At 39.5% G+C, this 24,568-nt stretch overlaps 2 protein-coding genes across 4 annotated transcripts; both read left to right on the top strand.

The window, feature by feature from the left end:
* The first annotated feature begins 4,007 nt into the window (after nucleotides 1-4,007).
* LOC133922693 (psbP domain-containing protein 6, chloroplastic-like) lies at nucleotides 4,008-5,513 on the top strand. 3 transcript variants are annotated; one of them, XR_009910524.1, is made up of 4 exons: nucleotides 4,008-4,491; nucleotides 4,569-4,885; nucleotides 5,019-5,258; nucleotides 5,330-5,513. XR_009910524.1 is itself a non-coding variant. In XM_062368141.1 (4 exons), exons 1-3 carry the CDS (start codon nucleotides 4,179-4,181, stop codon nucleotides 5,187-5,189), a joined length of 801 nt encoding a protein of 266 aa, XP_062224125.1. In that variant the 5' UTR covers nucleotides 4,008-4,178; the 3' UTR covers nucleotides 5,190-5,216; nucleotides 5,330-5,513. The 3 variants fall into 3 exon arrangements, 2 of the variants coding, with proteins under 2 accessions (XP_062224125.1, XP_062224118.1); XM_062368141.1 differs by having other exon boundaries at nucleotides 5,019-5,216; XM_062368134.1 differs by having other exon boundaries at nucleotides 5,019-5,208.
* Nucleotides 5,514-5,531: 18 nt separating this feature from the next.
* On the top strand, nucleotides 5,532-11,291 carry LOC133922688 (UDP-glycosyltransferase 87A1-like). Its single transcript, XM_062368122.1, has 3 exons — nucleotides 5,532-5,660; nucleotides 7,363-7,935; nucleotides 10,040-11,291. Exons 1-3 carry the CDS (start codon nucleotides 5,615-5,617, stop codon nucleotides 10,948-10,950), a joined length of 1,530 nt encoding a protein of 509 aa, XP_062224106.1. The 5' UTR covers nucleotides 5,532-5,614; the 3' UTR covers nucleotides 10,951-11,291.
* Nucleotides 11,292-24,568: the final 13,277 nt, after the last annotated feature.

Here is a 24,568-nt window from a genome sequence, read left to right on the forward strand (position 1 = left end):
TAAAAGATTTTCAGAAATTAGTTTTTGATAGAGATATGTCTTTAATAACGACCATTTCTAGCTAGGCTTATATCCTACGGTCAACACGGCTCTGATACCACCTCTGTCACACTCGGTTTCAAGAGAACAAACGAAATGCATTTCACATGTATGCCAGGATCAGTTTCCATACATGCGGTGATGTCATAAATGAAATCATTACAATGTCATTACATAAAAATAGAATTCATTACAAAAGGACTCGTAGGTCTTAAAGAAAACACTAAGATAACTTTTAGCAGTAGCGGGTCTTCCATCCATCCACAGGTGTTGTCCGAGAGAGCGCCAACCTAGAACATGGTCTTCAGGTCGAAAACTTCCTTTGCCTATAACTCAGCTCTATCGGCCCGGAAGTCCTCGAAGTCCGCATCATCTGAGCAGCATCAAGAGGATGGGAGAAGGCAAGCGTGAGTACATGGAGTACTCAACAAGCGTTGAAAAACATGACATGAAGGCTTAAGGTAAGAAAGGATTGACTCGGATTTACTGCATCTATGTCATCCGAATCTAAGACTCAAAAAAGACTTAGCAATCCTATTTACTATATGTGACGATACCAACATTAAAAGAATACTTCATCGAATTCCATCTGATTACCAGACTCACTAGATATTTTATATTCGACTACCAACTCATCGAGGTACCACCACCTGACTACCCAAACCAACCATCCAAGACCCCCACTAATCATGAAGAAGTTCAATCCCGCTCTTGACCGTGAGTATAGCTGATCGATCAGTTTTATACTCTGCAGAGGTTGTATACTTTACCCACAAGTCGTGATTCCCGTTTTGCTTCACACTTCCAGAGTGTAGAGCCAGAGTCTCACTAAAAGGCCTTTACAAAGCGCCTCCAAACCCATATGCACCCACTAAGATTTTACCGCTAACAAGGATTACATCCACTGCAGATGCCCCCTCTTGTGCCACTCAACAGCCAAATGATGCGTACAGAATAAGGAGGATATCTAATTAATTGGTCATGCCATACTCATATAAGCCTTAGGGTTGCGCTGTTCAACTGGGTTACAGGCTTAAAGAACTGGCCCTTAGGATCTAAAGTAGGTACTTGCACATCACCCAATGCGCACATAGTAGCCATACCAACTAAAACAACCTGCCTAGATCCTTATGTTTCATATTGCTACAAAGATTACCCAAACCGGTTCATGTTGAATAGACCATTAATCAAATTAATATTTATCCTACCCGACTTGACAGCACAACTAAGCATTTCTTCCCTTGACACACAAAAACACCAGTGACAAGGATAATCATGAAAAGTACTAATAAACCATAAACATGTGATTTATATTGACAAAGCATGGAATTAGAAAGTAGAAGACACACTTTCCTACAATAAGATCAATGTGGTCAAGGACACATGCCTTCAACAACATGTTGCTCAAACTCCTCGAAAGTTTGGTCCTGCAGATTCACGAACTGCTCATCTTCTAATGCAATCATGACAACCAGAAACAAGCAAGCATAAACACCTAAGAATGGTACACTAAACAGTATCAAAGCGCTAAAAAAACTACTAACGTAAAGTACTCGTTGCTACAATCACGTGAGTGTAAGAATCACCTAAAACGGAGCTATAGAGGAAAAGTTACGAGGGTTTGAAACTTTAGGGGCATTTTTGTAAAAGAAAAGGGTTATTTAGTAAAAATAGAAAGTCTCATGGACTTATTTGTAAAAAAATTAGGGATCTATTTGTAATTATATAAAAGTTTAGATGGCTAAAAGTAAAATAATGACATGGCTTGCTACATAGGACAAAAATGTCCACATGCCACGCTAACGTGGCTATGCCGATGGGGATTATGGAGACACGCGGCGACTTCTTGTTGGTTCCCGAAGGGGTATGGCCCGATCTAATCTTAGTCGTTGCCTATATATCAGACGGCTCAGGCAACTGGGAGGGGGGGGGGAGTTGGTGGCCGGCGATGATAGAAAAGCGGTGGCGCTGCCTCGGACATTGCCAGAAGATTGCCAGAGACACTCGATCTAGCGCATCCAGGCACGAATCATGACGAGATCTACCGCAACAGAAAGAGGAGCGCATGAGGATCCTCACCATGGGGTTCTCAATGACTGGGAAGAGCTCAAGGATGGCGGGCGACAGTGAACGGCGACAGGGGTTATCGGCGTGCTTTGGGGACGGGGCTCCGGTGGCGGAGAGAGGAATTCGACGGTCGGAGAGGCTTGCTAGGGGTCCTGCGATGTCGAAGAGGCGGTCAGTGGGTCTCGAGCGCTACGGGGAGTGCTGGCAATGGAGAAGGGCGACGAAGCTCATCGGAGTTCGATGAGGGCAGTCCTGCAGCAATGAAGTAGCGTTGAGGAGCGACATCGAGGAGCAGCGAGGGAGGCTTCTTGAGCTCCTGCAAAGCAGGTGGCGGCCTCAGACACGTCGGGGAGGGCTTGGACGTGGCGGACGACGCGCAGCAAAGCTTCGAGGACGGCAATGGTAGCTCGGCCCGATGGAGCATCGGGCTGAGGGAGAATAGGAGAGCAGCGAGGCTGGGGTGACTTTTTATAGGCGTGGAGGGAGTGCGGTTGCGAAGGTAGCACGCGGAGTGGAGGGCGAGACATGGGCGGCGGTTCAGCAGGCGGTTGCGAGCGCAGAGGAAGTGGGAGGTTGGGGCTGACAGACGGGCCCGGCTTGCCGGTGAGAGAGCTGGGGAGTGGGCTGGGCTTCGAGCGCAAGGAGATGGGCCGGCCCAGTTGAAAACACAATGGGCGTCACAGATCTAAGCAGGTTAGTTTGGTTGATATGGTTGCTGCGTGTGCATTGAGTGATGTGCAAGTACCTGCTTTAGATCCTAAGGATCGATTCTTGAAACCTACAACTCGGCTGAACAGCACAAACACGAGGCTTATATAGGTACAGTATGATCAACTAATTAGATATCTTCCTTATTTTGTACGTACTGTTTGGTTGTTGAGTGGCACAAGAGGGGATCTCTATAGTGGATATAATCCCTATTAACGGTGAAACTTTAGTGGGTGTATATGAGTTTGGAGGTGTTTTGTAAAGGCCTTGTAGTGAGACCCCGGCTCTACACCATGAAAGTGTGAAGCAAAACGAGAATCACGACTCTTGGGTAAAGTGTGCAACCTCTGCAGAGTATACAATTGATTGATCAGTCATGTTCACGATCAAGAGCATACTTGACTTCTCCATAATTAGTAGGGATCTTGGATGGTTGGTTATAGGTAGTCAGATGATGGTATCCTGATAAGTTGATAGCTAGATATGAAATATCTGGTGAGTCTAGTAAATATGATTGCTAAATCCTTTTTAGTTCTAGATTAGTATTTCATAGATGCAGTAAATCTGAGTCAAACATTTCTTATCTTAAGCCTTCATGTCATATTTTTCTCATAATTGCTGAGTACTCTATTTACTCACGTTTGCTTTCTTCTAACTTTTTGTTGCTACTCAGAAGGAGAAGACTTTGAGGATCTCCCGAATGATGGAACTAAGTTCTAGGTGGATGAATACTTCAACCCGGAGATGGTGTTCTAGGCTGATGTTCCTCCGAACAACGCTTGTGGATGAGTAAAAGACCCGCTAATGTTAGAGGTTATCTTAGTGTTTTCTTTAAGATTTACATGTCCTTTTATACTGAATTTTATTGTTATGTAATGGCGCTGTAATTATTTCAGTTATAACATCACCGCATGAATGAAAATTAATCAGGACATACATGTAAAATACATCTAATTTATCCTTTTAAAACCGGATGTAACAGACAAGGAGATGAGAAAGCCGCCCCGACTAAGCGGGCGCCACCGCCGGGCACGAAAGCAGCTGCCGTGGCCCTCCCGGCCGACTGGGGGGGAGATGGAAGCCACGGGGGAGGCCAGGGTCGCCGGAGCCATGCTTGACGCGCGCTACTGCCGCTCGGCCTCACACCACTCCCGCGCGCGGCCCCTTTATCTTATCCGAAGCCCGCTGGCAAGAGGACGCTGCCGAGCCGCGCGGACGCACGTCCTCGGTCCTCCTCGACTTCCGTACCACGCACAAATCACCCAACACAACGGCGCGCGCAGATCACGCAAAATATCGCACGCACTCGTCTGGATAAGGCGCTCCTCCCGCGCGAACCAAACGCGAGGCCGTGCGTTCACCCCATGGCCTCTTCCGTGTTCTCCCCGCTGTTCTCCTCGCTCCGGCTGCCCGCCCCGGGTTCGCGCTCTCCTCCTGCTCCGCACGCTGTGTCGTTGACTGAAAACACCGTCCCGCGGCCGGCGCCTCTCGTCGCGGTTGCCAGCCACAGGAGGGAGCTGGTGCTAGGTGCGGCGCTGAGCGCGCTGCTGTCGCGGGCGCCGTTGCCCGCCGAGGCGCGCGAGGTCGAGGTCGGCACGTACCTGCCGCCGGCGCTGTCCAAACCGGGCTTCGTCTTCTTCCGGGCCACACCCAAGGACACCCCCGCACTCCGCGCTGGTGATGTCTCGGTTCTTGCCATACTTTCTCTGTACCTGCACCAGTTCATCGATTGAGCTCATTTGTACCGATTCCAGGCAATGTGCAACCGTACGAGTTCATCCTGCCGCCCAGCTGGAAGCAGACGCGGGTGGCCAACATCCTGTCCGGGAACTACTGCCAGCCCAAGTGCGCCGAGCCGTGGGTGGAGGTGAAGTTCGAGGACGAGAAGCAGGGCAAGGTGCAGGTGGTGGCATCGCCGCTGATCCGCCTCACCAACAGGCCCACCGCCACAATCGAGGACATCGGCAGCCCCGAGAGGCTGATCGCCTCTCTGGGGCCTTTCGTCACCGGAAACACCTTCGACTCCGACGAGCTTATCGACACTAACGTCGAGAAAATCGGCGACCAAACTGTAATTGAACTCAATCTCCTCGCAGTACAATTCTTGTGTAGCAGTTGCACATCTTTCTCAAGTTGCTTGGTAACATGTTGCTGAAAAAAATAAAATTGCTTATGCGCGGTCATGCATGGTTCTTGCGATGCAGTACTACAGCTACGTGTTGGAGACACCGCTGGCACTGACGGGTTCGCACAATCTAGCGAAGGCTACCGCCAAGGGGAACACGGTGGTGCTGTTCGTCGCAAGCGCCAACGACAAGCAGTGGTCGTCGTCACAGAAGGTTCTGAAGGCCATAGTGGACTCGTTTCAAGTATGATTGCAGCACGTGCCATTCTGTGAGATGGTTGGTTTGGGTGATGAGTCCTTGGCAACATTAGCCGTTTGAGTTGAGTTGCTTACCTTAAGTTATGAAATATGAGGTATATATTCTGATAAGGCAAACTGCTCGTTTTTTAGGCTTGGAAAGTGGAGTAAAGAACGATTTTCTATGGAGTTACTATGGTGATGGTGCTGTTCATAGCTTATTGAAGAGGAGAGGTTAGGTGTACAAAATGAGGAACATATTTGTTTTCAATAAGAACTGTAAGTTATAATCAGCTTATGCTGGTAAGTTGAAAATGTGAACAATCACTTTTATGCATGCGTTTCGTTTCAGAAAAAAAAAACTTGTATGCATGCGTGCTGTCATGCAAGGGCTAACATACGCTTTTGTCTGAGTATGAAAAAGAAGTGCAATCCACCATGTTAAACACAACAGTTGATCTTTCTGCGTCTCATTGCAACACAGGTTTGCTTTTTAGTACCGATCGTTTGCTTTTCAAATTTGGCGACCCCCCAGAGCCGGCAGCCGTGTAGACTGTACGTAGACTCTCTGACTTGTGCGCGAGTTGGTGGAAAAATCTAAAAGTAGGCAATATACTTGATTGTATTTGTGAAATAGATAACATATTATTATATTTATAAATTTAGCATATGTATTCAGAGCTAATTTACCAAAAATAATAAACAGTGTCATATTCGGTACCTCAGTGCCGAATACAACACAACTCTCCATCAACTCTCGTGCCATGAACAATAGCTACGTTGATTAAATTTTGTCTCTACTCTCATTCAAAACGGTAGTCTTCTGTTACTCTAAAGAAATTTTAAACTTTTTATACGTGTTCTATAATCCATGTGCAACCAATTTTAATTAGATTCATCCAAAAATTCTTTGTATATTTTAAGTTAAGATTAAAAAAAACTTACTTTTATAACTTCTAACAATTGTTAGTGCATCAAATAAATTCTCAAAAATCTGTGAAAATTCACTAATATTATTCTTATGTGATGGACTAATTTCAAAAAATATTTCCAGCCCTAGATTATATGATGAAAAAATAATTTCCTTTGTAATGCCCTATTTATATGCATTTTTATCATTTCATGTGATATTCTTCTTTTAATTCAATTTGAATTCAAACAAAATTCAACTACCTCATTATTTTTATCCCGTTAAAATACTAATGTTTTAACTACATTTCTGAAGAATGGTGAGCGAGCTGACGCGTCTCTTGAATGGTTCAAACTAGGGGATAAAAATAATGAGACAGTTAAAAAGACGCGCGAGCTTACCCACCGTTCTTCAAAAATATAGTTAAAAGATTAGCATGTCAATGGGATAAAAATAATGAGATAGTTGAATTTTTTAATTCAAATTGAATTAAAAAAGAATATCACATGAAATGATAAAAATGTATATAAATGGAGCATTACAAACGAACTCATTTTTTCATCATATAACCTAGGGCTGAAAATAATTTTAGAAATTATTCTATCACATAGGAATAATATTAGTGAATTTTTCTAGGTTTTTTGAATTTATTTGAGAAACTAACAATTGTTATAAGTTATAAAAGTAACATTTTTTGAGAATTTTAGTTTAAAATATACAGAGAATTTTTTGGATCAATCTAACTAAAATAGGTTGCGCATGGATTATAAAACACGTAAAAAAAATTTAAATTTTTTAGAGTAACAAAAGACCATTATTTTGAAGGAGATTGGAAACGAAATTTAATCAACACAGCTATTGTTCATGGCACGGGGGTTGACGGAGAGCTGGGCTGTATTCGGCATCTCAGGTGCCGAATATGTCACTGTTTATCATATTCGGCACCTCAATGCATATTCGGTATTTCAGTGCCAAAAATAAAGAACAACGCTATATTCGACAGTGCTATATTGGCACTGTTCATCATTTTTTGTAAATGAGGTACATAATACACATGCTAAATTTATAAATACAGTAACATATTGTCTATTTTGGTAAATACAGTCGAATATGTTATCTACTTTTAGATTTTTTTTTGAGTTTGTGGGTGTGCATAGGTAGAATATAGTGTACGTTTGGATGTGCGTTTAGATTAAGGCTTAAAACAGTAACATACTTGAAAAATTCAGGAAATTTCAGAATTGACATGGCTCTGATGTTAAGCTGCACCTAACAGAAGAAGGTAGAGTAGAAAAGTGGCGATTTTTTCAACAGGAACTCCGACGCAATACGCAAACAGCAAAAAAGATGGATGCGGCGGCGGCGGCGGCGGCTCGGCACGTGGTAGCCGTACCGTACCCGGGCCGCGGCCACATCAACCCCATGCTCGTCGTGTGCCGCCAGCTCGCCGCCGCGGACAGCGCCCTCACCGTCACCATCGTCGTCACGGAGGAGTGGCTCGCGCTGCTGGCCTCTGCGGGGGTGCCCCCCACTCTTCCCGAGCGCGTCCGCCTCGCCACCGTTCCCAACGTCATCCCCTCCGAACGTGACCGCGGCGCCGACCACGTCGGATTCATCGATGCCGTGCGCGACAAGATGCGGGAGCCATTCGAGAGGCTGCTCGACCGGCTGGTGTTGGAGCGGAGGCCGGTGGCGATCCTGGCCGACACCTACCTGACGTGGGGGGTGGCGGTCGGCGCGCAGCACGGGATACCTGTGTGCTCGCTGTGGACCATGCCAGCCACGTTCTTCTTGGCGCTCTACCACCTGGACCGGTGGCCGCTGGCGGATGGCCGTGAGGGGGAAGAAGGTATTGGCTAATTCACCATCCTTCAATAGATAAAGTAATTTCACCCTTTGGCACTCAATTGGAGTGGCACTCAGGAAGTGACACCCAATTTGTTTCAATTCCCCCAAAACATATAGGTTTACAGAGAAAAAGAAACCGATTGTTCAAACGTAAGGTAGAATAAAATCTTGTTTATTTTTCGCCCTTCTTCCTACAGATCTAAGACCCCAGTTTTTTTTTTTTTTTTTTTTGAGTCCGATGCCTCCATTTCATGATCTGTGTTTTTAGAGAAAATACTTCTTCTTTTACCATTACTTTTAGCACATCCACAACAATTGCTAATCTTCTTTAAGACTATTGTTATTGTCTTGATATGTTGTGACACAAGGTTAAATGGATTTAGAGGCGAGACACTTAAACAAGAGATAGCGAAATGGCAAATAGTTTAGCTTTCTTTGGAGAGGGCAAATCCCGGAGATTCAATATGGTCCCCTTTTCTTATTACAGATTGTTAGTAGCTGATTCTAGTTAGTAGTTAAGCACCTTAACTATGTTGCAATTTTTCAAAAAGTAAACTATGTTGCCCATTAAGGTTCAGATATCTGAATGTCTGTAACTGAATATCATCTGCTTCCAAGAACATTGAATGATGCAGAAAGGTTCGATATTCTGTTGGATTTAGAAAATTTTCAGCTGAATCATCTTCTGTTTGAAAGTGTATTAAACCAAATTATCCAAACTACAAATCACTGAGGTCAGCTAAGCTAGTTCCTTCAGGAAGGCTTACTGAAAAGAGTATTTCTTTTTTTCATCTGAATTTCTCTTAATGCTTTTATTAAGAATATCCAAAAGTAAGTTTCCATGAATAAATATATAGGCACACTTGTCGAAGATTAGTTCCCGATAATATATCCGTAAATTGATTGGGTACCTTCGAGTGTAGGGATTAATCACGAGGCGAGACAAACGATGTATATAGGTTCGGGCCTCCGATTGGAGTAATACTCTACGTCCTGTGGGGGTGTTGCTGTCGTGTATTGGTGATCTCGAGTACAAGTAAGGTGGCTAAGACTATTACAAGGAGTTGATTGGATCTAATCTATCATAAGACTAAAGTTGTCGAGTAACTTCTCTGTTGATGCTTGTCTCTCTCTCTTGTTCCCTCGTGTTTCGTCGTATCTTTCGTGTTGTTGTCTTCTATCCTCCCCTAGTCTTTCCGTCTTATATAGGGGTGAGGTACCGACTCCTATCCAGCCGTAGTCGATAGAGAGTTGTCTTCCTTGACGTCTAAGTAGATAGATCTGTTTTGAATACTAGTTGTATCGGATTGGGTAACCAATCTAATCCTTCTTGGTATGTACTTCCTTGACTCCGGATGTATCAGGTACTGCTGATTCGATTCTGTGATATCTGGAGCTGTCGAATATACGTCGTATATACCCTGTCTGTATATGATGTACTCCTTATACGTATATACCCCATAGTTAGATATTCGACAACACTCAAAATTAAATAACTTGTTATTGAGATCCTCAATTTTGGTAAAGTATACTAGGATCACACTGCTTTCCACTACTGTTGTTAGTGAATTAATACCCCTAACAACACAAAACAAACTTTTATATAGCAAATAAAACCGTAAGGATTGATTATTAGAATATCTGGAATGCTTGATCATTCATTTTCAGTTACTCAAATGTGAAACTTCATGCTCATTTACCATTTGCGCCTGTACTAAATGAGATTCCGAGCCCCATGATTATTGGGCTATTAGCTATTGCATATAAAGATTAACTTCCTTTCCATTTCCATTTCCTGAATATAATCAAGTTGCAGAAGTCAATAATCTTCAGAGTCAGAGTGACAATCACTTGTAATTATTTAAAATATGAATAATTTAACCCACAAAATCCTTATTGTCTCACTATTGAATATCTTTACCTCTTTAGCTGATGTCAAAGTTCCAATTTGCATGCATACTGAAAGTCCAGCTAAAAGCACAATGCTATTCGGAATTATTATGATCAGGCATTCCAGTCAGTTACTGTGCTAGTATGTTTGCAGTTGCACTTTTGGTTGCTCAACTTAGTAATTATATAGATAGCTGACCTTCTGTGGTCTGCAGAACAAAGCTGCAAGTCATTGGATCAATATGTCCCATTCCCAGCCCTCTCACAAGTAAAATGTTCTGATATCAATATCTTCCCCTCCTGGGAGCTGTCAATGAAACGATCGGCCGAAGTGTTCTCTAACGTTCGCAAAGCACAGTGTGTCCTCTTCACCTCTTTCTATGAGCTTGAAGCCTGTGCCATCAATGGAATATCACAAGTGGTTCCATACCCCATATATACAGTTGGTCCTTCAATTCCGCATATGCCTCTTGAACGTCACACGGACAAGATTCACCATGAGAAATACTCCAATTGGTTGGATGCCCAACCAAAAAACTCAGTGTTGTACGTCTCATTTGGTAGCTATGTGTCATTGTCAACCTCTCAGTTGGAAGAGATTGCCATTGGGCTGCATGACAGTGCAGTTAGATTCTTCTGGGTGGCCCGGGACAACGCTACCACCACCAGTCTACATCATATCTCTGGTGACAAGGGCTTGGTGGTGCCATGGTGTGACCAGCTGAAGATCCTGTGCCATCCCTCGATCGGTGGCTTCATGAGCCATTGTGGGTGGAACTCGACCCTGGAGGCCGTGTTCGTGGGAGTGCCTCTTCTTGCCTTTCCTGTTGCTTGTGATCAATTGGTGAATGGTCGGCTTGTAGCCAATGAATGGAAGACCGGCATCAACTTGAGGGAGCAGAAAAGGGAGGATGGTATTGTTAGCAGGGCTGCAATCTCTGCTGCTGTGACAAAGCTAATGGATTTGGATAATGGTGATAGCCAAGAGATGAGAAGAAGAGCTGCAGAATTGCGTGACGCTTCACGTAGCGCAATTCAGGAAGGTGGATCATCGTGGTCTGCTTTGGACAGTTTCGTGAAATATCTCATTGAAAGAAGTCTCAATGCTGCAAAAACTTCTCACTAGTTTTTGCTTCATCAAGTACGTACAGTTGGGGAACAAAGAAATGTTGCTTATAGCAAAAAATGATGCACTCCTGCACTGCAAAGACTAATATCAACTATCAAGGCCCCAATTCAGATATGAACTTTTGCTTCAAAACATTCAGATGAGATTCATCTCATGTTGAATAATTACTCAGTTTGGCTTGATAAGCCACTTGTACCTTTCACCTTGTATAACCTCAGTTCTCAGTTGGAGAAGAGTGATAATGATCTCACAAAAACTCTGTGCTCATGCAGAAACTTGTTAGTAATTTCTGCTTCATATAACAGTTGGGAAATAATGAAGAGCTTGTATTTTATTAAGAGTCTTGTTATGAATTTGGGAGAATATACTCTGTCAGAACAATTGCTTGTTGGTATATAAAAATTCAGAGTCTTGTTATGACACAGTTTCCTTGTACGATGAATACTCGTTAAAAAAATTAGAAACTTATGAACACTTGTTATCTAGTTGATGATCACATATTGAGTATGACAAAATACCAGAATCAAAAACTCAGTGATCAACGTTGTCAGGGTCCACGCTCGGGCTTAAATGGAACACAGGAGATGTTGCTCTCTCTCTCTGTATATATAGGAAGTATTTTCTGTACTTTCGGAAATATATACTCTCTCTCTAATAGATGTTCAGAAAGTGATATATATATTTTAAAAAGTAGTATATATATATCAGAAAATAGTACATACATCTTAGAAAGCACTTATAAAGAAGTATATACATCTTTATATATTTCGGTTATAACTGGATCAACTATAGATCGAGCTAGAAGCATGTTATTATTTCTAATTGGAGGATCCCTTAATTCAATTAAAGAAGAATTCTAAATGTATAGATGTTTTCAATTGTCACTGGACATTAGGAATCGATGGACTTTTATTAGATCTATTTTTTTGATAGAATTTATCACTATTTTAGTGGCTTGGCCAGTTACCTGGAATTCGCAATTATTCTATTTCCTGATGCTAGCAATGTATAGGGGTCAAATATGATTATTTTCTTTACAAGATTTTTTACTTTTTTTTATCACGGGAGAATTAGAATCGCAATTAGTCTATTTCCTGATGCTAGCAATGTTTAGGGGTCCTGATACTAGCAATGTATAGGGGTCAAATATGATTATTTTCTTTACAAGATCTTTTACTTTTTTATCATATGAGAGTTAGAATTAATTCTTACTTACTTACTTTTATCCATGTAAGGGGATAGAGGTGTTTGATTCAACTATATATATCTGCTGAACAAGTGTGATTATCAACAAGCCACGACTCGATCGATACACCTGCAATGATCTCTCTGGCTGCAGCCTACTGCAATTCCTGAGACGGTGTTGGTGAGGCTGGATTCAGGTTTCATCTGGTTTGCCCGACGTGGCCGCCGCTTGGGTGCCGGTGGCGCGTTCAACCTTTCGTGCCACCTGGAAAAGAGCGGATTCTGTCGTTCTGGTGTATTTATTTTCCTTTTTTCGACTTTTTCTTTAAAACTTTGTTCCCTATCCGTTAGGCTTTCTTCTAATTAATTTAAGGGTCACTTTATATAACTGTCGATAGATTTTGCATGTTTATATCTGTCTGATTTGAACCAACCAACAGCTGTCATGTGTGTTGTTATTTTAAAACACTCAAAGCTCAACAAACAAAACACGAATTGGCATATGTCCAAAAACAGTTCTGCATAGCAGTCCAAACCCGGTAACATAAAAACGAGGGCAAAGACCAAAACCAAAAACAAAGGAACCAAAAAATGTCAAACAAACAACGTTACTTTTAACACAGATTCACAGGGGAAAAAAAGAGCCTAGCATCATAGATCAACTTGCAAAAGAATAAAAAACCTAAAATTCACAGGGAACTCAAAAAAGAAAGAAGATCATCAGATAAAGAATGAAGCCAAAATAATGAAGCCCAACAAAAATTATAAAAAACCCAAAATGAAGCCTAACAGAAAAAAATGAAGCCCAACACAAAAAACAAGCCCAAAAAAGTTTGTAGGACTTCAAAAGAAGCGCAATAGAGAGAAGAGAACACACACAAAAAAAGAGGAAAAATCACCAGGCAGCAGCAGGAGATAAAACCCTGGCGGCAGGAGAAAAAAGAGGCCCGGGTGGCGGGAGAAAAAGAAGAGCACCTGGTGGTGCGAAGATGGGAAACTCAGAAGAAGAATCAATAGAGGGGGCAGTGAAGAGGAAGAATCTAGGCAACCACCTCCGTAATGATTAATCTGATCAGATATTTCTCCTTCAAACTTGCTACATATTGACCTAAACTTGCTACATATTGACCTTGAATCTTGTACTTGTTTACATGAATAGCTGCACATAAAAAAATAACAATTCAGAATCACTTCTTGCCCTGGCTAGCTATTAACTTGGAAAAACAAATATTCTATTGCATTAGGATAATTCTATTGAATGTTGTAACAAAAAAAAGCTATAGAAAAAGAAGCAAAATCAATCCTTATCTAAGAAATAGGTCAACTGAACATACTGTATTGGCAAAAGGGAAACGGTGCAAACCATGATTACTTTTTATGTAGAAACATTGCATAGAACAGAAACATCAGTTTCACCATAGTGCCGCATACATAATGCAGATACAAGAAATGAAAAGAGTACAGAGGCGTCGGATGAGACAGTACAAGCATTGACAAAGACTACAATGACATCAAACATAACATTGCCAACAGTAACACATGTAAGCATTTCTTTTGTTCTTTGTTTGCATTAAGAAAATACATACATGATGAATTTTTTATAGAAAGACTTCGCATGAACTTGTTCACTTTGCAGGATCGACCAATGAATAGCAAAAGTACTGAACAACAAATGAGTATCCAGCTATTCAGCAACAATGTAAACAAAACTCTCTTTGAATTTTATGCCAAAAAATGTGCTATTGCGTATGATTTAATTTTTAGGTGTAAAAGAAGACAACTTCATATATGAATTCCAAAAACAGGAATATAAAAGCAGCTACACAAATCTGCTATTGAGTAAGATGGTTCCCTTGCATGATTCAGGATGGTCTACAAATGAAGTAAGATTTCAATTTATGTGTACAATTACAACAACATATTGTTTTCTTTTTTGAAATGAATTTACATACTTAGAAGGCTGAATGTGTTGCATACTTATGTGCATTCTACAGGACCAAATATCCCGGTATATGCTAGATGCAACAATACCAAGTTCTACTTGTCTACTTACAGATCCAGAAGATTTTGAGGTATATATCAGAAGCACATTACAATTACTAAAAGAAAAGAAATGCACACAACATCATGTGATACCATGATAAAAACTGATTTTGCAGAGAAACTTACATATGACTACAAGCAGAATAGAAGATGAGCCCAACTACTCATCTCAACCATTTTATCAGGTAGCATAACCGACTCCCATATTACAAATCAGAGCACAAAAAAATGAGTAAGCATATTGCAATTTTGAACTTTGACATACATGCAACAAACAAGTTCAGAGGACAAATTTTGCAACAACAGGAACAGTGGAGTAGTGGATATGATTTCAAAAAGTAACTATAGCAATGAGGTACATGCCAGTTACTACACATAATATGTAACAAAAAATAAGATATGTACATAAGATAGCTTACCAAATATAACTGTAGAATCAAGCATCCGAAGGAGCAACAACAGCAGAAGAGGAGTAAGAGCACTGAAATATAGACTTTTTCAGAGATATAAATCAAAGTCGGGTTAGATACACACTGAAAATTTTATGCAACATAGTAATATGCTTTGTTATTCATTATCTAGTAGTATGAAATCATTTTTTCCCTAGGAAGTTGAAGTTCAAAGCCCACAAAATAGGAACATATCAACTAGTTTGACACAAGATAATGGACAAGGGGGCATGATAGACAATAGTAAAAAATATCCACAAGATAGTAATACAAACATACTACATGAAGAAGACATAGACAACTTCTTGGAAAATAAAACAACAACAGCAAGCCAGGTAATAATGTCCAAGTAGAGAGCAAGTACACAAGAAGGGATGGAGTTTGGCAGTCCCGATGAGGCACATCGCTTCTTCAACTTCTACGCTTTATTTACTGGATTTGCAGTGATAATAGTGCACCATGCTAAGACACAAAGCGGAAAAAGGAACAACAAAATCATAACAATTACATACAGATGCAATAGGCAAGGGAAATAGAAAAACTCAAAAGAAGGGGATGAGAAGGATGAAGTTATTACTAAAAAAGAAAGACAAATGTGCGACTCAAGACAGATTGCAAGTGCGAAATGATTATATCAGAGAGGGTAGGGAAATGGATAGTCACAAGGTTGGGTCTAGACCACAATCATGCATTAAGTCCAAGTGATTGGTACTTCAGAGCACACAAAAACATAACTACGCTAGAGAAGAAGATGATTCGTACAATGAGTGAATGCAACATAGAAACAAGAAAGATGATGTACCTATTGTCCTTCCTTCGTGGAGGTATAACAACAACACCCTATAGAAATAAAGACATAAGCAATGTCAGGACTCAAATTAGAAGAGAGACAACTCAAAACGATATGATACAAGCACTGATTCACTTCACAAATAAGAAAGAAGACAATCCAAATTTCTTTTACACATTCAGTATGTATGACAATAGTTAAGTGAAATGCATTTTCTGGACAGAGGCAAAGTCAATAGAGTATTATGAGAAATATGGGGATTGTGTGAGTTTCGACACCACATACTTGACAAACAAGTATAACATGCGTTTTGTGCCTTTTGTCATAATTACAGGACATGGATTGACTTGCATATTTGGTTGTGCATTGATATCAGATGAAACTACATAGAAATTCAAATGGCTATTTACCACATTCCTGAAAGCAATGGGAGGTAAAGCACTAATATCAATCATGACAGATCAGGATAGGGCAATGAGGTCAGTAATATCACAAGTATTTGAACATGCAAATCACAAAAATTGTGTATTTCATATAAAGAACAAGGCAGAAGTAGGGAGATGTTTTGATACAAAGAAAAATCTCCGTGAAGAGTTCAATGATATAATAATTCACTAACAGTGCTTGAATTCGAAACACTATGAAAACAAATGATAGCAGAATAAGAAATTCAGCACATCAAGTACTTATGGTACATATACAATACAAGGATAGATGGGCACCAGTGTATTTCAAACAACATTTTTACCCCTTTATTAATAGTACAGGACGGAGCGAAGTCACAAATGCAAGATTCAAAAGGAATGTCGGACCACAATACAACATAACAAGTTCCTTGAAGGAGTATGAAAGGATTTAAGACACAATATATGACAATGAGGAGCATGAAGATTATGAAACAAGAACAAAGATATCATCAAAACTATGGTCATCATACTGCATTGAGGCACAAATGCAAGAGTTATACAACTCAAAGATTTTCAGGAAATTCCAGTGGTAGCTTAGGCGTGCAACAAAACTACATGCAGAACAGATAGAAAAGAAAATAACATATGAAGTTGCAATAGCACCCGTTCACCCAAACAAAGAATACAGGAGGAGAACTTACATTATACTTGTAGATCAGCAGATTGATGACTACTCATGCATATGTGCAAAATTTCAAAAAGATGGTTTGTTGTGCAGTCACATCCTGAAAGTCATGATAAAAAATGACATTTATAAGATACCAGAAAAATATATACTTGAAAGGTGAAGAAAGAAAGAAAATAAATTGACCTTCAGCAAGCCTTTGAACACTGAACCAGAAACAACAGTCCTTAGATTCAATATAATATCGTAGTTAGTTGTAGAAATTTCATTAGATGGAACAAAAAGCACACGCAAATACAACTACCTTATGATTGAGTATGGAAGGATGAGACAAGAATTGAAGGCTATTGACGAAGAAGAATCTGAAATTGCCTCAAAAAAACCGCACTGAAGACAATGAACACACACAAATTAAAAGGCAAGAATCAGAGTCAAACATAATTTTACATCTAGATGATCCAGAAGTTGTAAACACAAAAGGAAGACCACCATTGTCAAACAAAAGGCTTGTGCCTATTCCAGAAGAAATGAGACAAAGAAGAAACAAAAATACGAATGTGGACACTGCAATGGAGCAAATCACAAGAGATCAACATGTGAATTCAGGCATCTGCCCCCCACCTTAGCAAAACAGCAGGCTACACACAAGAAGGCAACATGTGCGCCAAAGAAAAGGTACAATATTATGGGTTTACCCAGCATTTATCATATATTAAACTGACAAATTGCATAACTGAGGCAACAAAAACATTTTATATGCAGGTAAGGAAGGGAACAATCACTGCTACTATCTATACGTAGAAGCAACATATAGAAATAGGATTCATGAGTGTCTTCCAATTTATTTCATGATGCAAAATGTAACAAAAAAATCTTTCAACTACTGCAACTATCTATATGTAGAAGCAACATACTATTCAGACAAAAAGTTACATGATTATCTTCCAAAATTCTATCTCAAAGGAGAAATGTAAAAAAAAACAACTATCAACTGCAGCAATTGTCTACTGCTATTATTATAGAGTTTATAAACCATTGTTCGTCTGGACTTGTGTGTATAAATAGCTGCATACTTCCATATATCATGTACAGATTGTGCACCCTTTTGTTTTTATAGAGAAGTGTCCCTACATATGAAAAAGAATTGCAAAAGAAAATATTAATAAAGGGGAAAATACACAATACAAAAAACAATATCAAATAAGAAACATTAAAAAAAACTAACCAAATTAAAAAGAAGTTCTTCACAACGCTTATATCAGCTTTGTTGTGTTCGCTGAATAGCGGGTCATTGACAATTTGAACATGAATGTTCTGAATATCGTCTTGAGAAAACTCATCCACTAGCTTTGCACCAAATCTCTAAAGTTTCATAAACTTGATTAAAAAACACCACAATCAACATTGCAAAATTAAAAAACCCAAAAAAAACATGTCACACAATTAAAATTTCAAAAAATTAAAAATCCCACACCATAGTAAACAGCATAAGCATTAAACGCAAAAAGTCTATTTGACACTAATGAATTGTTTTGTTTTGAAACATGTGGATAACCAATCTTAAACATGTGAAAAGGCACATCAGCACAAATGAACTCATGCCACACATGTCTAAATCTTGTTATCTTCAAACATAAATATAAGAAATGTCATTGAGGCTAAAAATATGGAACATAAATGAAATACATTATATATATATATATATATATATATATATATATATATATATATAGAGAGAGAGAGAGAGAGAGAGAGAGAGAGAAATAGATAGATGACAGAGAGATACAAAATAGAGACATAATACATAAATTGATAGAAGATATTGACTATATAATACATAAATATAGACATGATAAAAAATAGAAGACATGTTACAAAGATAGAAATACAATAATAGATAGAGAAAGATCCGTAAATAGAAATAGAAACATGTTACATACATACATACTTACATAGCTAAACACAAATGCATATATATCTTGAACATGTGAAAATACATATATATATGCAGAAAATATATATATATATGTGCATAGAAGAGAGATACATACATAAAAATACATATATACAACAAATAGATACATATATGCAGAGAAACAAAATATATACATAGCTAAAAATATATATAGAGAGAGAGAGAAAGAGATACATACATAACTAAACACAAAAACATATATAAAAAGAGATACATAAAAATACATATATACAACAAATAGATACATATATCCAGAGAGACAAAATACATACATAGCTAAATATATATAGATAGAGAGATAGAGAAAGACAGATATAGAGAGATACAAAGGTACATACATAATTAAACATACATAGCTAAATAAAAAACATATATAGATTCCTATATATATATATAGAGAGAGAGAGAGAGCGCGAGCTAAACACAAAAACATATATATAGAGAGAGAGATATATATATATATATATACATACATTGCTAAACAAAACAAACATATATATACATATATGCAGAGAAGAGAGATACATACATAGCTAAACACAATAACATAAAAATACATATACATACATAAAAATATAGATATATACATAATAATAATATATATATATATGGAGAGAGAGAGGGAGGGAGGGAGAGAGAGAGAGAGAGATTATCAGCTTCCTTCTTGCAAAAATTTGGTACTCATCATTCTTTGAATAATAAGAATCCAGAAATAAAAATAGTTTATTTTGCAAATAAACCACAAAAAGGAACCAATGATCATCGTAACAAATAGGGAACATAAGCTGAAAAATAATTGAACCACTCAAAACATGTGTTAATGATATTAAAACATAAAAAAGAAAAAAAATAATAGATACTTAAAATACCATATTGACAATTGGCTAGGGTATCACTGATGCAGCACCATCAAAACATTTCCTGAGATAGGAAAAATCTAATGTGTCTTTATCAGAACATCCTGAAAAAATAAAACATTGACGAAAATATAACACATACAAAAAAAATGTATCAATGAATGCAACTCATTTACTTACCCCAACGCTACAGAAAAAAGTAATGTTTCTTTGATATTGTGAGGCACTCTTCTAAGAAAAATTTACGACATAAAACATTCATCACAAAAGAGCCAACTTTATTGCCATCAGCCATAGAATGACCAAGAGAACTATACTTGACGTGGCAACCACCAATATCAACACAATAAAGGCTGCATCAATTTAAAATAAAAAAGGGGCAGAGAGCAAAACATATAATATTGAGCAGAAGTTGCAAGAAAATAAAAAATAGAAAGCAAAAAACTTACTCATGGTGTGTTTTGCTTTGCAATCTTGCAAATGGCCACATAGAATCTTATTTCTTGCTAAGTTATAGAGAACTTAGAATTGTTGTTGAGTTGCTCAAAGACATCGGAAAGAGATGGCACTTTCTAACTGGGGCAATACCTTTCGTTAACAATAGAGCAATTTCCAAGAGTGGTGTCGTTGAGAGGGTGAGCTTCGTTTATGCCTATAGTCGCACGACGGAAACTATGCTTCAAAGAAAACAAAGTCTCATTATACATTTTGATCTGACTTTTTACAAAGATTCTTTTGCTTCTCATCAAAACACCGCTCTTCAACAAATTGAACTTCAGGAGAATCCTAAACAGAGGTATAAACATAGATGAGTATATTTATATAAACACACAAAACATAAAACATAAAAAATGCATACATACAATAGTTATTATTGGTGGAATTTTTACAGTCAAATTTTGTGGTGTCCTCTCGGTGCCACCATCACATTTATGCCCATCAACATTAGTACCGTCCAAGTTGATAACATGGGCTCCCAACTTTAAATAAAAACATGGGAGAATAAATAGTTTCCTCGTATTTCATGTTTGTGTACTTATTTAATTCATATACATTGTGTATATTGGCACGTCCGCAATTGTTCTATTGAAGTTATACGATACAAATTCGAACGCGAGTTTCCCTTGTGCGAAACAATGCCATTAGTAATGGAACCTAGAACACGTATAATCAGAATAGAGACTGGTAAACTAGGTTCAAACATGAAATCAATAACAAAGCTATGCAAAATAAGCCTGCTAAATACTGCTTGATTTCATCTAGCATAAGGATTGAACACATAGAAACGATAGACTTGAGTTTCAACATCTCATATCAAAAGGACGTTGAATATTGCATTTTGAACATATAAATGATTAGTAAAAGTACACCTATTTACTGAACTTTTTGCTTCAGTACTCTTCAAATGGACTTAGTAGCTCTCCGAGCAGGTGAGGCAATTACACACACAACACCTTTTGAATCTGATTCTAACCCGATCCCTTTTTTCTTTGGATGGAATTTTAACTTAAGGGACATCACATTAACCCGTTTTAAACTAACTTGAGGATAGTAAAACACAACTAAGGACATCACATTACTCGTACACCCCTAAAAAACCAATACATAATGATCACATGATAAAAAGCAAGCCCCAGTAAAACATATCGCAAAATTAAAACAACGAAAGGATCAAAACAAAAAAAAAACTGATAAAATGAGACTACTCGATTCCTCTACAAGACTCCTTGCTTCAGCACGTCTAGACGGATTGGAAACTCAAACAACCGAAAAAATGATCCATTGAATCAATCAAAAATAACTAAAAAAATATCAAACACAGACATTTGAACTCGAAACCCACCACGGTAGAATAGAAATCACAAGAGCAAAGCCAAACCTTATTCCTCTTACAAAACTTGAACCTCCTTTGCAAATCAAACCCTAGCATATGGCAAAAATCGGGAAAAAACGATGGTTACATCAGTGAAATGACAGATAAGATGAGTAGATCCAGTGCCAAATTGGTGTAAATCACTCGAATCAACCTATTGAACTCACCAGTGCTAAAGGGGTTCGGGTGCACAACGTGGTAGGAAGTGTGACACCTCTTTGCTTCGCAAATCAAACCCTAGCATATAGGAAAAAAACAAAACAAATGGCGGTAACATCAGTGAAAGGACATACAAGATGAGTAGATCCAGTGCCACATCGGTGTAAATCACTCGAATCAACCCCTTGAACTCACCGGTGCTGAAGGGGTTCAGGTGCACATCATGGTAAGAAATACGTCAACACTTTGCTTCGCAAATCAAACCCTAGAGATAGAAAAAATCAAACAAACGACGGTAGAATCAGTGAAATGGCAGATAAAATGGGTAGATCAAGTACAAAAATCGGTGTAAACCACTCGAATCAAACCTTGGATTCACTGGTGCTGAAGGGGTTCGGGTGCATGACGTGGTAGGATGTGTGTCACCTCTTTGCTTTGCAAATCAAACCCTAGAAGATAGGTAAAATTGAAACAAACAGTGGTAGAATCAGTGAAACAACAGACAAATGGGTAGATTGAGTACAAAATCGGTGCAAACCACTCGAATCAAACCTTGAATTCACCGGAGCTGAAGGAGGTTCAGGTACATGACGCGGTAGAAGAGTGCATCGCCTCTGTGCTTTGCAAATCAAACTCTAGCGAAAATCGAACAAAAATGCAGGTTAAATCGATGAAATGCCATAGCAAATGACTAGATCGAGTTTCAAATCGGTACAAAACACTCGAATCAGACCTATAACTCACTGGTGCTGATGGGATTTGGGTGCACGACGGGGTAGGGATTGTGTCGCCTCTGTCGCAATGGGAGAGAAAGGAAGACACATGGTTCAGTGAGGAAGAGTGCAAGAGAGACAGGCGATTAGGTCCTTATCCCCCGTTCATGAGAGAGATAGTGGGAGAGAGATGGCACGGAAACCAAGGAGTCAAATTCGAAACAGGGCTTCATCGGCACGTCTAGCAGGTCGCGGTTGCGGGATAAAAACAAACAAACCCAGTTGCTCCAAAATCCAACAACAGAGTATCAACTCAGCACACATCTCAAAGCACATCCCATGGTCAGTAATTAGACAGATTTTTAGCTAATAAATCTGTCAACAGATAAATAGCAAATCTACTCATTTAATGGGCAGTTCTCCTGCCAGACATGTGCCTGCCATATAAGATCGATGTAACTCTGGAAGGGAAGAAAAAAAACGTGAAATACTTCATGCAGGTCGCAGTGGACATGGCACGCGCAGCGATCGGGAAGACCGTCGTCCGCCATGATGAGAAAGGCTCTACGCTACCTTCCCCTTCCCCATGCAGCCCTGAACGAGATCGTCGGCATCGCGTGTTCGCAGACGAACCCCAAGAAGCAACGCCGGGGAGAAGGCGGAGGTGAATTCTGGAACCCAGAACGAGATCATCGGCTTCGAGTATTCACAGACGGACCCCAAGAAGCAATGCAGGGGAGAAGGCGGAGCGAATTCTAGAGCCCTGAACAAGATAGTCGGCATCGCGTGTTCGCAGACGAACCCCAACAAGCAATGCAGGGGGGGGGGGGGATGGCAAAAGCAGTCGGTCTGCGACGTACGGAGGATCATTCCGGAGCCCTTATATTGTTCATCTATGAAAACGATGAAAACCGACTCGTTTTTCTTAGGTTATCCTAGATGGTGTTGATAATGAACACGAACATATTGATAAATTTTTCTTAGGTTGTCTCTTGTTCATCACGCATCCTTGACTTATATGCGAGGTTTGTAGTCAAAGTTCCGACAAAATAACATGTGAGGTTTGGAATCAAAGTTCCGATAAAAAATATAGGGTTGAAAAAGATTATGTAGCAAATCTAGCCGTGCAAATGCGCGAGCTTGCTAGTTTATTTGGAGAACGATTGTGAAAACCATATGGTTCTTGCACAGATGAACTTTTGCTGCTATAGATTTAATTTGATTGTTGAGTTGACGACCCTCATCTAAAATGGTTCAGATCTTAGCCAAATTTCTCAAGCATATTTGATTTTGACATTTTAACAAGATGGAAACATTTAGATCAAGAACGCACATGTGATGATTCTTTTTTTGTTTTTGTTTTGTACAGCATCACACTACCGCCCGCTATATCACTTTGTTGTATGAAGCTTTCTTCTGAGTACATGTATGATTTTGCCAACCATTGACAATGATAGGCTAGGCATTTTGTTTCCGGAGAGAACTTATGGTAATTGGTGTTGGTACAGTCCAAAACAAATGAACCAATGTAATTGTCAACATGGATAATACCTTGGAAACATTGGTGGATATGTGCACCAGACAACGTAAATAGCAAACGGAAACAGGTCTGGGATTCTTCATTTCACTGTCATAGCCATATGCCTACAAGTCTGGACAATGCTTGTTTTCTATTGAGCGCTTAAGAACGAGAAATTTCTCTCTATGGCCGATTGTAACGAAATTGCTTATGGTTGATAACAGGAAGAGAGCTACATTAATTAGGGTCTGAATGCCGGGAACCTGTGGCGGGGCGGATAGGCATCCCAGAATCGAAGCACTGAAACCATCTTGTATCCAACTAAGGGGCTTGGAGTTCTATTGTATGGAAGAAGCTACGAGTACTGCAACCATGTATTCTTGCGAAGTAGGATTTGGCATATGTTTGGACAAGAACAAGTAGACCAAAATAGATGGACAAGAGCATTTGTCAGTGCGTGTGAGGTAAAGTCATCTAATGCTCCCAATATTGCTGTAAATATAACAATGAATTGAGTGGTGGCTGTGAGACAAAGTTAGTTTTTGGCTACAGGGAAGTAAAAAGAGAGACTCTGCAACATGGATCAGGAGTGGGTGCGAGGCTATAATCCGGCTTCGGCGAACTTTGTCCGAGAGCATCGTCCTGAACATAACCACCCACTGTCTATGACTGATGGAGAAAAGAGGTGCTGGCCATCGCAAAAGCACTTGGACAAATACATGAAGCAGATTATCCGAGCATCACGGGAGAACAATGTGAACAACTAAGGTGTATTGCATCTTGTCTAGTTTCTATGGTTCACACTTGTTGGGGTTCGTCATCAAAGAACCCCGACGCTTTTAGCTCTGTCAGCCTATATCCATAGGTCACTAGCCTCAAAGCTCTCTGAAGCCCCCAAGCTCCGAAGTCAGTTTGGAGAACCAGGTTTTTAGAGCCTGCAGATCCTCAAAGGCCGTTGAC

The sequence above is a fragment of the Phragmites australis genome, chromosome 1 (assembly GCF_958298935.1).
Source record: "Phragmites australis chromosome 1, lpPhrAust1.1, whole genome shotgun sequence".
Lineage (NCBI taxonomy): Eukaryota > Viridiplantae > Streptophyta > Magnoliopsida > Poales > Poaceae > Phragmites > Phragmites australis.